We start from the raw sequence: 15745 nt of genomic DNA, 5'->3' as shown, positions 1-15745 counted from the left end.
TGCCCGTGATCTTCGGGCCCTTAGACGGCACTGCATCACATACAGGAATGCTACTGTAATGGAAATCACAACATGGGCTCAGGAATACTTCCAGAAAACATTGTCGGTGAACACAATCCACCGTGTCATTCGCCGCTGCCGGCTAAAACTCTATAGGTCAAAAAAGAAGCCGTATCTAAACATGATCCAGAAGCGCAGGCGTTTTCTCTGGGCCAAGGCTCATTTAAAATGGACTGTGGCAAAGTGGAAAACTGTTCTGTGGTCAGACGAATCAAAATTTGAAGTTCTTTTTGGAAAACTGGGACGCCATGTCATCCGGACTAAAGAGGACAAGGACAACCCAAGTTGTTATCAGCGCTCAGTTCAGAAGCCTGCATCTCTGATGGTATGGGGTTGCATGAGTGCGTGTGGCATGGGCAGCTTACACATCTGGAAAGGCACCATCAATGCTGAAAGGTATATCCAAGTTCTAGAACAACATATGCTCCCATCCAGACGCCGTCTCTTTCAGGGAAGACCTTGCATTTTCCAACATGACAATGCCAGACCACATACTGCATCAATTACAACATCATGGCTGCGTAGAAGAAGAGTCCGGGTACTGAAATGGCCAGCCTGCAGTCCAGATCTTTCACCCATAGAAAACATTTGGTGCATCATAAAGAGGAAGATGCGACAAAGAAGACCTAAGACAGTTGAGCAACTAGAAGCCTGTATTAGACAAGAATGGGACAACATTCCTATTCCTAAACTTGAGCAACTTGTCTCCTCAGTCCACAGACGTTTGCAGACTGTTATAAAAAGAAGAGGGGATGCCACACAGTGGGAAACACGGCCTTGTCCCAACTTTTTTCAAATGTGTTGATGCCATGAAATTTAAAATCAACTTATTTTTCCCTTAAAATGATACATTTTCTCAGTTTAAACATTTGATATGTCATCTGTGTTGTATCTGAATAAAATATTGAAATTTGAAACTTCCACATCATTGCATTCTGTTTTTATTCACAATTTGTACAGTGTCGCAACTTTTTTGGAATCGGGTTTGTATATATATATATATATATATGAAAAAAGAATATATACAGTCATGTCTCCTATGTAAAGTGCTATATAGGTCCAGTATCTCTGCATTAATCAATGAATGTTCAGACTGATCCAGCACATTTTCCACCCCAAAATGTGGACAAAAGCAGCAGAATATTCCACACATACACACATTTACAATCCGCTACCAAGAAATAAATAAATAAACCCTATTCTGAAATAAACAAACAAATGGTGGAACACATTACCCAGTATGCTTCACCAGCTGGGCAGGTTGATAGAGTTGCTATTATCATTTATATTATCGCAGGGAGAGCGGGAAGGATAGAATAGAGGGAGGATGTGGAAGAAGGGATTTCTGTGGTCCTGCTGGGAGGAGCAGCGACTGATGCCTGCAAGACATATACATTTCCATCTAAAGAATGATATTACAACACCCTGCATACACCTGGGACAGAGAGACGGGAATGAAAGGAAAAAAGCAGGAAGCGGAGGAGAGGAAGAGAACGAGAAAGCATGGTGAAAAACTGAATGGTGAGGAAAAGGAGATAAATGGGAGGAAAAGGCTTAGAAATAGAGCAAAGGAACGAGTGCAGGAACAGAAGACACAGAGGGCAAAAAGGCAAATAAAAAAAACAGATTTGCCATTTCACATTAAACTATAGAAATCCAATTCCTTCAGCGCAGATTTATTACCATCCCTAAAGATGTCATGTGACATTTCTGCATCACCTCCAACACGAACTGCAACAACAACGACTCATCTATCATTGGCTGGTGAAACAGATAGCCCCGCCCCCAACTCACGCCATTGGTCGAGAATCAGAGCCACTGAATCTATAGTTGCACCTGCATCATCAGGCATGATAGAATAATGGGAAGAGTGTTCATTTATTTATTTGTTCAAACATTCAACACAAACTTACACAGAAAACTCCTAAATATCTAAGCAGAATCAATCAATGTTAGAAGCTTATTATTCACCCAACTTAAAAATAGAGAGGAAATTGGGGGAAAATATGAAAAAGATGAAAAACTCAGTGAGAAAGGAGTCTGGGAGCTTCATTTTCCAGACACAATCCTGTAAGATACACAGAGAGAGTAAAACAAGCTGACAGACACACACTCCTGTAAGAGTTCACGCCAAGTGCTGCAGACTTACACTCAACTGAGAAGCAAGAAAAATTAGACACACACACACACACTTATTCAGCACTGACTGCAAGGAAAAGAACCACAGACAGGGCGGTCTGATATACTGCAAATGTGAACTGTCTGACTGACGTCTCCCCTAGAGATGACAGACAGCTGTCAATCAAAGCATTAGGGCATCGGTCTCATCACAGGATTGCCTGAGCAGTGGGAGTGGAGACAGAGAGACTCATCAACCCCCTACAGACACACACACACACACACACACTCTGCATGCATAACCCATCAAAAATGCAATTTTGAGATATTTATTACACCGATAAATGCACTAAGCAAACACACACAGTAGGGCTGGGTGACACAGATAAATATATATATATATATATAATATATATATATATATATATATACACAGTATGCATTTTTTTTGTTTTTTTTTAGCTTTTTGATCGTATCTGAGATACATAAATATTAATATTATTGTGTTTTCCATGAAACTTGTTTTATTCAGAAGAAACAGCCACAGCAGCCTGGATTTATAATATTTAATGACAATTTTACTGGTTATAATGTTAATAATTTAAAATAATAAAAAGATAATAATTAAGTATTTGGTTTAAAAAATCTAATTTAATAATCCAGTTTGCATCAATATGATAATACATTTTTAATAAATAGTAATATTTACATATACTGCATTTCTTAAATAAAGCATTTAATACACTAGCGTTCAGAAGTTTGGGTCAGTAAATATTTCTGAAAAGTCTCTTCTGTGTTTATTTGATCAAAGTCTTGTGAAATATTAGAACTCTTTTCCATTGCAATATTTTTTTAAATGTAATTTATTCATGTGATTTTCAGAAATCATTCTGATATGATGATTTGCTGCTCAAGAAACATTTATGATTATTATCAGTGTTGAAAACAGTTTCTGTGGAAACCGTCATACATTTTATTCTTCAGGATTCTTTGATGAATAGAAAGATCAAAAGAACTTAATAAATACTGTCACTTTTTTTGATCAATTTAATGCACTCTTGCAGAATAAAAGTATTAATTTATTAAAAAAAATATTAATAATCTTACAGATCCTAAACTTTTTTGAATTGATCTGAATCTGAAGCTTTTTATATAAATCCGACAGCTGTCTGACATTCACGAGTCGCAGGACCAAGACGGATTGCAAAACTAATCTAATGACACGCTCTTTAATCTTAATGGCTAAATAAAGAGTGCATTAAATCACAATGTTGCTTAATTTTATATCATCATCAAATTCACTGCGACTGCAGATATATTACCAGCTGTAACCCTCAGAGTGATGGAGATCTGAACAGTCGAGGGTGTTTCTGTCTCTCTGTCTGAGGCTGGTTTCACTCGTCACTCTCTCTGCAGCGCTCTGATGATCTGAGGATGTGTGTGATCTTAATTCAACATCCAGCTCCTCGCATGCCACATAACAAGCTCACAAAAACACCCATGATTACCACAAAGACCTCAACCGTTAAAAGCGAGGAGAAGATGTTGCATTGCAACCAATTAAAATCCTCTGCACTCTGTGACAAAGAGGGCCAAATTGGTTGAGTGTGTCTGTGAATGGAGGGTGATGACTCAATCTCTTTCACAGCCTTGTGCTCCTCATTTTCCCCCATTACAGCAGACGGGAGAGCGGCTCCCTTGTTAGGGAGAGACAGAGCCGGCGGTAATGCACACTCCAGAGTGAAGGCACGGAAGAGCTGTGAATGGAGCTGGAGGTCTGGAGCTTTGAGAGCGTGTCACTTCAGACAGACGGATGGAAGAAGAGGAGGAGGAAGAGAGAAACAGTTAAACTGTTGGAATGTATCGATCAGGTAAACGGGTAAAAATAACCTTCGGAAGTTTGCTACACTACAGCAGGAACGTGTTTATGTTTGGCAAAAAAAAGAAAAGAAATGATCAATTTACTTAAGAAGCAGATATGCTTATTAAAAATATTCATGTTTTCAAAGTGTTAAGCACTTTTTTCCAGCAGCGGCTATTTGCATTAAGTGTAGATGTTATTTACTCCAGGTGAAAACAGCGATAAATTCTATTTACACCATGGAAAAGTATCAGTTCTTTGCAATAAGAGTAAATAGTAATTAGATACTTTGGCAGATACTATTTCCACCTCAGTATTTTGCACATTAACAGGATACAATAATATCATAGTGTAAATAATTATATTTATTAAAATTATTAAATGGATGCTGCTTTATTGGGAGAATAAAAACCCCTACCCAATAAACACTTTTAATATTATTAAACACTCGTTCACAGTTTATTTCCACTTTTAGAACATTATTTTCATTTTTATTGAAAATAAATGCAAGCTCAGCAAAAGACGTATTTGAACCCGCGTCGATTGTGTTTCACTCGACACACAGATTTTCACTTCCACATGTCCTTTTTAAGACATTGGTGGGCGGAGCTAGTGTAAATAGCGTTTGCCAACAAGGGACGCTATTTGCACTTGGTGTAAATAGACACTCCGGGTTTTTTTTTTCTTGTTTTAAGCATAAATCTAACAACATTCAGTGAGGTTTATGTTTAAAATAAGAAAAACTTTCTAAATTCTAATAAAACGCAATTCAAAATATATTCCCTGAAAATATGACAGCGTATTAATGCCACCTTAAAATATATTTTTTTTTTTAACATAACTATTTTAAATTATAATGTTACTAATTTAATCTCGTAAAATTATTTTCACAACATTACAACTTACTTTCTTGGAACTAAAACTGTTGTATTTAGTTGGAAAAATGACAAGACTTCTGGGTATTGGAGGTTGTAGACTAGAGTTTTTGCTTCAGAATTATGTAAAAATTATGCTGCCTACTCCTTCATATAAAACAATATATTGATTTAGTTTTTGTAAGACACTTTTTGTCAAGAAACAGTATGCCTGGAGGCGTGAATCATCATGAATAATTGGTCGTTTACACCTGAGAAGACAAAAGAATCGCATAATATATAAATGACCTGAAATGACTTGCATATTAATGAGGCCTTTCAGTCAGGTAGGCTGTGAAAAAACCCTCTGTAATCATGTCTCAGCTCAATTTAAAATAATGGTATTCTATTATATTCTTTAAAATATCATGTATTTCTGTGATGGAAAGTGTCTGAACAATTATGTTACCTCTGTGGCATTTCATGTAGGCTTTTAGCTTAAAAGCATGCACATTTGGAGAAATATTGATGGATTCTTATATGCTTATGTCAATTTTCTATACAGAGGAGTAATATTTATTAAATATTTATTATCATCACTATGAGTGCTGGATACTGTGTTTTCAATTCATACTTGCAGCCAGAGGGCGCTCTGTACACCTTTAGTCCACAAATTATTCTAAAGAAGAAGAGGACATTTCAGGAATGGTGTTTTCAATTCATACTTGCAGCCGGAGGGCACTCTCTGTACACCTTTAGGCCACAAATTCATATAAAGAAGAAAAGGAAACAGGAACTAACGGCATGTCTTCTAGAGATCACTAACCATTGCTTTAACATCCAGATAAACACTTTTCAAGACAATAAATACACGATTGAGACGATGAATGCATGTATTGACTGAATTTGCGTCTGAATAGCGCTGGCTCCGTGGGCGTGGCCGCATTAGCGGATAATGAGCTGAATCACGGACTTCTGACATGTGTCTCTTTTCATACAGATTACATAAACACACAATATTTGTTTTCGATTTAAAACCTGAAATTTCAATGTTTCTTTAGACATAAGTGTCATTTTTTTTGTCATTAGTATTCACTAAGTTACAGTTCATTTTCTGAGAACTATCAGATTGGACTTCGTTCAGAGGGAGACGAGAGATCACGCATCATGTTAGTTTTCTTTATTTTACAAAAAACACAACATTTTGTTTTTACTCTGAGTGTACACAAATAAAAGAAGATATTCTATAGTTTCAATTGATATATTACTTGTGTCTCTATGACAAGAAATGACAGAGTATTTTAAGTCTGTACGCGCCGGCGCATTAACGGACTCCAGAGAGTTAAAAATACCTGCATGTAATTACAGCTGTTTTAATTTGTGTAATGGCATCTATAATTACACTGGTGACCCTTTCCTTACACCTTAACCCACCCTCAAACCTATACCGATACAACATCCATACAGTAACTACACTGAACCTAACAATTATCATTTTTTGATGTCAGATGACACCTAATATAAAGTGTGACCAGGCAGGAAGTCTCTCTCTCTCTCCTGTCTCCTGCTGTCCTTCCCTCCATGTCATCCTCTTATCCCTCTCCCCTCAGCCTCCCTCACAGAGGTGCCGACCCCAGAGATCTCCACAGGCGTCGCCATCTAAAGCAGCCAAACTAAATCCTCTGAAGATATTGAAATGTCAATCCCTCTCTGCTGACCCCTCCCCTCGGCCCTTGCCCCTCACACACACACACACACACACACACACACACACACACACACACACACACACACACACACACACACACACACACACTCACACACGCACACACGCACACACACACACACTCACACACGCACACACACACACACACACACACTCACACACGCACACACACGCACACACACTCACACACACTCTCTCACACACACACACACACACACACACACACACACACACACACACACACACACACACACACACACACACACACACACACAGCTGCGAACCACCAAAAACAGGTCTGTCCAAACTCACAGGACCCAAATCTGCCCACTCTTTGTTCAGGTCTCATTCACGGCTGGCTGAAAATTCATATTGACGCACTCTTATTATCAGATCCACAGTATAAAATACAGTATGAGGCACTTTAAAAAAATGACTACGTGTCAGAGCAGAATATAAAGATCTGAATGAAGCACTCACACATTCATGGAGTTGTTTATCGACCACAGAAAACGCCACAAAAATAAGTGACTCATTCATGGTGACAAAAAGCCTTTACAAATCATAGAGGTCCTTTCCATTTATAAATTCACATTGATTTAACTTTGAAAAAACAGAAGAAGCCTGAACAGAAGTCTAGTTAAACTGAATTTGCGCAAACACTCGTGACACAGTCGATGTTGAAGGTCTGACAGATACGACTGTACGTTACTGTGTTTGCTGTAGCTTTTATACCGCAGTAGATGTGTGTGTGCAGCTGTCAGTGGGCAGGACTGCATATGAACTATACATTTAATAATAATAATAATAATAATAATAATAGTAACTAATAGACTTATTAAAAATTACAAGTTACTATTATAAATTTAAAAGTGATTAAAACTTGTATTTATAATAATAATAAATTATACAATTTTAAAAAGTGTTTATAATATATTTATATTTAAGATCATACTTTTTATAATAATAATAATAATAATAATAATATACTTATTATAAAATAAACAATTATTTATATATATATATATATATATATATATATATATATATATATATATATATATATAAAAATTTTTAAAGTTTAAAACTTGTATTTATAATAATCGTCATCATCATCATCATCATCATCATCATCATCATCAACATCATCATCAACATCATCATCAATATTTTTATAGATTTAAAAAAGTGTTTATAATATATTTATTTTTAATACTTCTAATTTTTAAAAAAATATATAATAAAAAACACTATTATAAATCATTATTATAATACATTTAAAAGTGTTTAAATCTTGCATTTATAATAATAATATAATAATAATAAATAATTTATTATACATTTATTTTTTTTAAATATATTTTTATGAGCATACTTTTCATTTTTATAATTATAATAGAAATACTAATATTATAAATTAATATAATAAATTTAAAAGTGTTTAAATCTTGCATTTATAATAATAATAATAATTTATTATACATTTTTTTATATATTTTTGAGCATACTTTTCATTTTTATAATTATAATAAAAAGACTAATATTATAAATTATTACAATAATTATTTAAAAGTGTTTAAATCTTCCATTAATAATAATAATGATAATAATAATAATTATACATTTATTTTTTAAATATATTTTTATGAGCATACTTTTACTTTTTATAATTATAATAAAAAAGACTAATATTATAAATTATTATAATAAATTGAAAAGTGTTTAAATCTTTCATTTATAATAATAATAATAATGATAATAATAATAATAAATTATACATTTAAAAAAGTGTTTATAATATATTTATGTTTATGATCGTACTTTTTGTTTTCATAATATACTACTATTATTATTATAATACATTTAAAAAGTGTTTAAAACTTCCGTTTATAATAATAATAATAATTATTATTATTATTATTATTATAAATTCAAAAGTGAGTTTATTTATATTTATTAACACATATTTCTATTTATGAACACATATATAATGCCCTCACTGTGTTCTGAGACAACATGCCATAAAAGAAGCACTGACCTTTATGAATACTGCATTAGTGACTTTGAGGGCAAACTCTTACTAAACCTGACCAATCAGAGCACACTGTGCTTTTCAGAAGGAGGGGCTTCATAGAGACAGGAACTAAACAGAGCGTTACTGACAGACTGGGAAGAGAGGAGCTGCAACAATGGAGAATATGAGGAGAATAATCAACATTTAAGCAGGAAAACCAGTTCTAATAGAGCCTAAACAACATCAAGACTTGTAAAAAGGCATAATATGGGCTCTTTAACTTTCCTCTCAGAATAAGGTGGCACGATTCACAGCAGCATTGGCTCTTAGCCGGTGTAGGGTTTAAGACCACAGGTCGATGAGAAGTGCACCCTGACCAAACGGATTTCCCTGTATTTGAGGTGGAGGCTTTGAGCTGGACTTTATCGGCCCACCGCAGGCCCTGATGGGAGGTTCGGCATGAAAGGAGGGGTTGCTTGGCTTCTTTTCTCGAGAAGCCGCAGGGAAGGTGGTTCCTTTCAGCCTCGGATCTCCACAGCTTATTACAGTTCTTACACACTTGTGAACCTTTGTGTGTGTGTTTATGGGTGTGTGTGCAGATTTATCCTCCTGAATTCAGATTATCGCTCGCATACTGAGAAGGGAAGCTGTTTTAAATAAGCCAATTACGTTATACGTACTCCAAACTGTAACAGTAACTAGGGTTTTTCCTCAAATCAAACTCAAAAGTTCAACACAGCGGTGGGCAGCAAAAACTTATCGGCTCGCTTATAATTCTGAGAGTTCAGCACAAGGCCATTCTCCAATAAGCTCGCTTTTGTGTTGGCTCGCAATCACACCGACTCTAATCACAGCGCTCAAACACACAGCTGCCTCTGACTCTACATCACTTCCTCTGAGAGCTCCAGTGAAGCTCGAGCCTGCGCCGCGTGAGCCACGGAGAGATTGATGCTGTGCTTATTGAGAACGGAACAGGAGAGGAGAGCAGAATTAAGTTAGGATATGCAACACACATTAACATTAAAGACTGTTATGGCTGCCCACACAACCTCAAGCACAATGAAAACACAAGGATGTCGTGTTTCAGAGGAATGAGATTTATGACTGAGATCCAGGTCCAGAATTAACAGCCAACAAGTGCCAAATGCAATTTAAAAACTGGCTTTGCCGAGTAGATAAATCTAAGTTATGTACCAGTGCCAAAGGGAATGGACAAACCCTTGCAGATTCATAAATTCATATCAAAAGTTACAGACTGTAAAGACATTTATAGCGTCTATTTCTGTTTAGAATAAAAAGTTCTTTTGAACTTTCTATTCATCAAAGAATCCTCAAGAATAAAATGTATCACAGTTTCCATAAAAATCTGACTGTTTTCAACATTGATAATAATCATAAATGTTTCATCATATTAGAATGATTTCTGAAGGATCATGTGACACTGAAGACTGGAGTAATGATGCTGAAAATCACAGGAATAAATTACACTTTACTATATATTCACATAGAAAACAGCTGATTTACACTGGAATAATATTTCACTGTTTTTACTGTATTTTTGATCAAATAAATGCAGCTTTGATGAGCAGAATATATATACAGTATATATATGTTTGTGTGTGTGTGTGTGTGTGTGTACATAATATTATATATATATATATAGGTGCAAAATATTCTCAATTCTTAGTGGCAAATTTTCTCAATTAATTTGCTTTTGGCAGGAGTGGAAAAAAACTAATTTGGATTCTGCCTGAAGGGGAAAAGGAAAGAAAGAGAGAAAACAGACTACTGAAAAGGTGTGAGAGACAAAGAAAGAGTAATTTTTGGCTGAGAAAAAGCAATTGTGTTGGAAAGAGCATCAAATAATGAAAGGCGCAGGAGTTGAGTGCCAAATAAACGCTCTGCAATTTGCTTTTAATGGAAAGCAAAATCTGAGAGTGCAGAAGTCTAGATGAAAGAGATCTGCTCCATTAATAAACATGCAGCTCCAGCGCCGCTCATTTCAGCCTTTGTGTTCGGGCACCGTGAGATCACTGAAGGATCTGAGGCAGCGGTACAGTGTGTGTGTGTGTGTGTGTGTGAGGAGCTCAGCGGGTCTGTGCTAATCTGGGTATTGTGTAAAGCGAGTTAACGTCAGTGCACATTGTCCTGTAGAGGCATTTGACGACATAGGTGAGTGTCTAATAGTCTAGTGATATCTGAAGTGTGTACTGGGTATTTACATAATATAGTGTGTGGTGTGTGGTGTGTGTGTGTGTGTGTGTGTGTGTGGTGTGTGTGTGTGTGTGTGTGTGTGTGTGTGTGTGTGTGTGTGTGTGTGTGTGTGTGTGTGTGTGTGTGTGTGTGTGTGATGTGGGGGCAAACTCTTTGGAACTGACCGCTCACACAAACACACACCAGCTGTTCACTGAGCCCTGCGTGACTCCAGATGTTGCTCTTATACAACTTCATTTTGTAATTGCTCAGCACTAAAAATGGAGCGAGCGCTGATCGGTCGACATGTACACACGCACGTCTGTGTTTCTATCATGGTGGCCGCTCTCCATTGACTTGTGCTGTTAGTGCATTGAGTCAATGATATTTTCCAGCTCCTAAACAAACCCTCACACAAACCTTTCTGCATTAAGACATTATTTACCATGTTATTACACTATTTACCTCATGGGGGTAATTATAGTTTTTACCCTCCTTACAGGGGCATTTACTGTAGTCCCAACAATGGCAAAACCCTGATCCACACACACACACGAACACACACATACATGAGTGAGTATGAATGAGTGAGTATGAATGAGTGAGTCACTCTCATTCACTCACTCACTAATATTCACTCACTCATACTCACTCACTCATTCATACTCACTCATTCACTCATACTCACTCACTCACTCATACTCACTCATTCATACTCACTCATTCACTCACTCATTCATACTCTCACTCATACTCACTCACTCACTCATACTCACTCATTCATACTCACTCATTCACTCACTCATTCATACTCTCACTCATACTCAGTCACTCACTCATACTCACTCATTCATACTCACTCATTCACTCACTCATTCATACTCTCACTCATACTCACTCACTCACTCATACTCACTCATTCATACTCACTCATTCACTCATATTCACTCACTCACTCATACTCACTCATTCATACTCACTCATTCACTCACTCATTCATACTCTCACTCATACTCACTCACTCACTCATACTCACTCACTCATTCATACTAACTCACTCATTCATACTCACTCACTCACTCATACTTACTCACTCACTCATACTCACTCACTCATTCATACTCACTCACTCATACTCACTCACTCATTCATACTCTCACTCATACTCACTCATACTCACTCATTCACTCACTCATTCATACTCACTCACTCATACTCACTCACTCACTCATACTCACTCACTCATTCATACTAACTCACTCATTCATACTCACTCACTCACTCATTCATACTCTCACTCATACTCACTCACTCACTCATACTCACTCACTCATTCATACTAACTCACTCATTCATACTTACTCACTCACTCATACTCACTCACTCATTCATACTCACTCACTCATACTCACTCATTCATACTCACTCACTCATTCATACTCTCACTCATACTCACTCACTCACTCATACTCACTCATATTCACTCACTCATTCATACTCACTCATTCACTCACTCATTCATACTCTCACTCATACTCACTCACTCACTCATACTCACTCACTCATTCATACTAACTCACTCATTCATACTCACTCACTCACTCATACTTACTCACTCACTCATACTCACTCACTCATTCATACTCACTCACTCACTCACTCATACTTACTCACTCATTCATACTCACTCACTCACTCACTCATACTTACTCACTCACTCATACTCACTCACTCATTCATACTCACTCACTCACTCACTCATACTTACTCACTCATTCATACTCACTCACTCATTCATACTCACTCATACTCACTCACTAATATTCACTCACTCACACACTAATATTCACTCACTCATACTCACTCACTCACACACTAATATTCACTCACTCATACTCACTCATACTCACTCACTCACTCACTCATACTCACTCATTCATACTCACTCATTCATACTCACTCATTCATACTCACTCATACTCACTCACTAATATTCACTCACTCACACACTAATATTCACTCACTCATACTCACTCACTCACACACTAATATTCACTCACTCATACTCACTCACTCACTCATACTCACTCACTCACTCATACTCACTCACTCACTCATACTCACTCATACTCACTCATACTCACTCATACTCACTCACTAATATTCACTCACTCACACTAATATTCACTCACTCATACTCACTCATACTCACTCATACTCACTCATACTCACTCATACTCACTCATACTCACTCATACTCACTCATACTCACTCATACTCACTCACACACTAATATTCACTCACTCATACTCACTCACTCATACTCACTCACTAATATTCATTCACTCACTCTCACTCACTCATACTCACTCACTAATATTCACTCACACACTAATATTCACTCACACACTAATATTCACTCGCTCATACTCGCTCATACTCGCTCATACTCGCTCATACTCACTCACTCACACACTAATATTCACTCACTCATACTCACTCATACTCACTAATATTCACTAATATTCACTCACTCTCACTCACACTCACTCACTCACTCACTCACACTCACTCACTCATACTCACTCACTCACTCATACTCACTCACTCACTCATACTCACTCATACTCACTCATACTCACTCATACTCACTCATACTCACTCATACTCACTCATACTCACTCACACTAATATTCACTCACTCACACTAATATTCACTCACTCATACTCACTCATACTCACTCATACTCACTCATACTCAGTCATACTCAGTCATACTCAGTCATACTCAGTCATACTCAGTCATACTCAGTCATACTCAGTCATACTCACTCATACTCACTCATACTCACTCATACTCACTCATACTCACTCACACACTAATATTCACTCACTCATACTCACTCATACTCACTCATACTCACTCATACTCACTCATACTCACTCATACTCACTCATACTCATTAATATTCACTCACTCACTAATATTCATTCACTCACTCTCACTCACTCATACTCACTCACTAATATTCACTCACACACTAATATTCACTCACTCATACTCACTCATACTCACTCACTCACACACTAATATTCACTCACTCATACTCACTAATATTCACTAATATTCACTCACTCTCACTCACTCATACTCACTCACTCACACTCACTCACTCACACTCACTCACTCACACTCACTCACTCACACTCACTCACTCATACTCACTCACTCATACTCACTCACTCATACTCACTCACTCATACTCACTCACTCATACTCACTCACTCATACTCACTCACTCATACTCACTCACTCACACACTTACACATACAAAACGAGGTGCATTCTAAGCTTTTGAAACTAGTAATGAACAATTAGTCTCATTATGCAGGTGTGATTGTTTAACATCAGTAATTAATGTTATAAGCACAATTATTCCCTTATAAATAAAATAAAATAAAATAAAATAAAAAATAAAATAAAATAAAATAAAATAAAATAAAATAAAATAAAATAAAATAAAATAAAATAAAATAAAATAAAATAAAATAAAATAAAATAAAATAAAATAAAATATGTTTGCTGTGACTGTATAATTTTTCCAGGTCTCAAAAAAGAGGTTTATAATAATAATAATAATAATAATAATAAACAATAACACTGACCACTGCCGATCAGGAACTTTGTTTAATCCCACACAAAGACATCAATGACACGAGACGCAATGAAACTGAGAAGCTGGAATGATGAATAAGCTGCTTTGTCACAGACTCATTTTGCTCCAAACAGGGTTTATTCCACTCAAATCAAAGACAGATGAGTGAAAACATCTGCTGCCGTATTAATGCTGTCCTCAAATACTGCCTCTATCAACATCAGAAACACGTTTTGTCCATGACAGCGAGGAAACAACATGCATAACAGTATTCACTGTCCACACAACACTGAATAATCAGAATTAATGTTTTCAAATGTGGAAGATGACACAGAATGAACCCAATGCATAAGTGAACCTTGATTCAATTATGCATTTATTTGCTTAAAACTTAATGTGTCATGAACTGTGGGAATATATACACTCTTAAAAAGTAACTCCTGGCAGTTCTGGTAAGGGGTGGGACATTTCCCAAACACCAATCACAACACACTGCTCCAGCCGACCAATCAGAGCACATTGTGCTTTTCAGAAGGAGGGGCTTCATAGAGACAGGAACTAAACAGAGTGTTACTGACAGACTGGGAAGAGAGGAGCTGCAACAATGGAGAATATGAGGAAAATAATCAACATTCAAACTAGTAGAGCCCAAAAACAATTTCAAGGTCATTACAGGTCCTCTTTAAGTGTGTAGGGAACCATACTGGATAAACACTAGTGTAAATAATGTACTGCATGTACCTGGAAGGCTGGTGGAGACGTTGACCTGCGTGTAGAACCTTTTATTGGGGAGTAACTCCGAGACGCCGTTCCGCGCCTCCACGCTGAAGGAGTAGTTGGAGTTTGGCAGTAGGTTGACCACGGTGACCGTGCGCTCCGTCAGGCCGCTCTGCTGCGGTACGAAGCCTACGCTGGCTCCACAGGGTTCACACTGCACCTGCGGGGCCCGAGGGGGCCCAACGCACCGCCGACAGCCTACGCTATAGGTCAGATCCCCGCGGCCGCCGGAGTCGTTTGGTGCGGCCCAGTCCAGAATGAGCGTGGACTGTTTGAGGGTGTAGACCAGATCACGAGGAGGAGAGGGGGGGCCTGTGTGCAGAGAGATTAGAAAAGAAATAAATGAAGCTTGTTGAGCTCGATTAAAATAAAAATACTGCACCAAAAAAAAAAAAAGCAATCTGAACATACTCTAATTAACATGACGATAATTACCTCTCAATGAACTGTAATTCTTTTTAATAATTTAACCCAATTAGCTACAAC

The 15745-nt window shown here is 37.0% G+C and overlaps 1 protein-coding gene across 1 annotated transcript in view; it reads right to left on the bottom strand.

Annotated features, from left to right (window-relative positions):
* Positions 1-15745, bottom strand: part of LOC137002202 (ephrin type-A receptor 7) — a 119934-nt gene that overhangs the window by 31449 nt on the left and 72740 nt on the right. The window contains exon 5 of the mRNA XM_067361713.1: positions 15224-15571. Coding sequence (XP_067217814.1) covers positions 15224-15571 — 348 coding nt within the window. The remainder of the gene's footprint in view (positions 1-15223; positions 15572-15745) is intronic.

The sequence above is a fragment of the Chanodichthys erythropterus genome, chromosome 15, assembly GCF_024489055.1.
Source record: "Chanodichthys erythropterus isolate Z2021 chromosome 15, ASM2448905v1, whole genome shotgun sequence".
Taxonomy (NCBI): domain Eukaryota; kingdom Metazoa; phylum Chordata; class Actinopteri; order Cypriniformes; family Xenocyprididae; genus Chanodichthys; species Chanodichthys erythropterus.
This window is presented reverse-complemented; position numbering and strand designations above follow the sequence as displayed.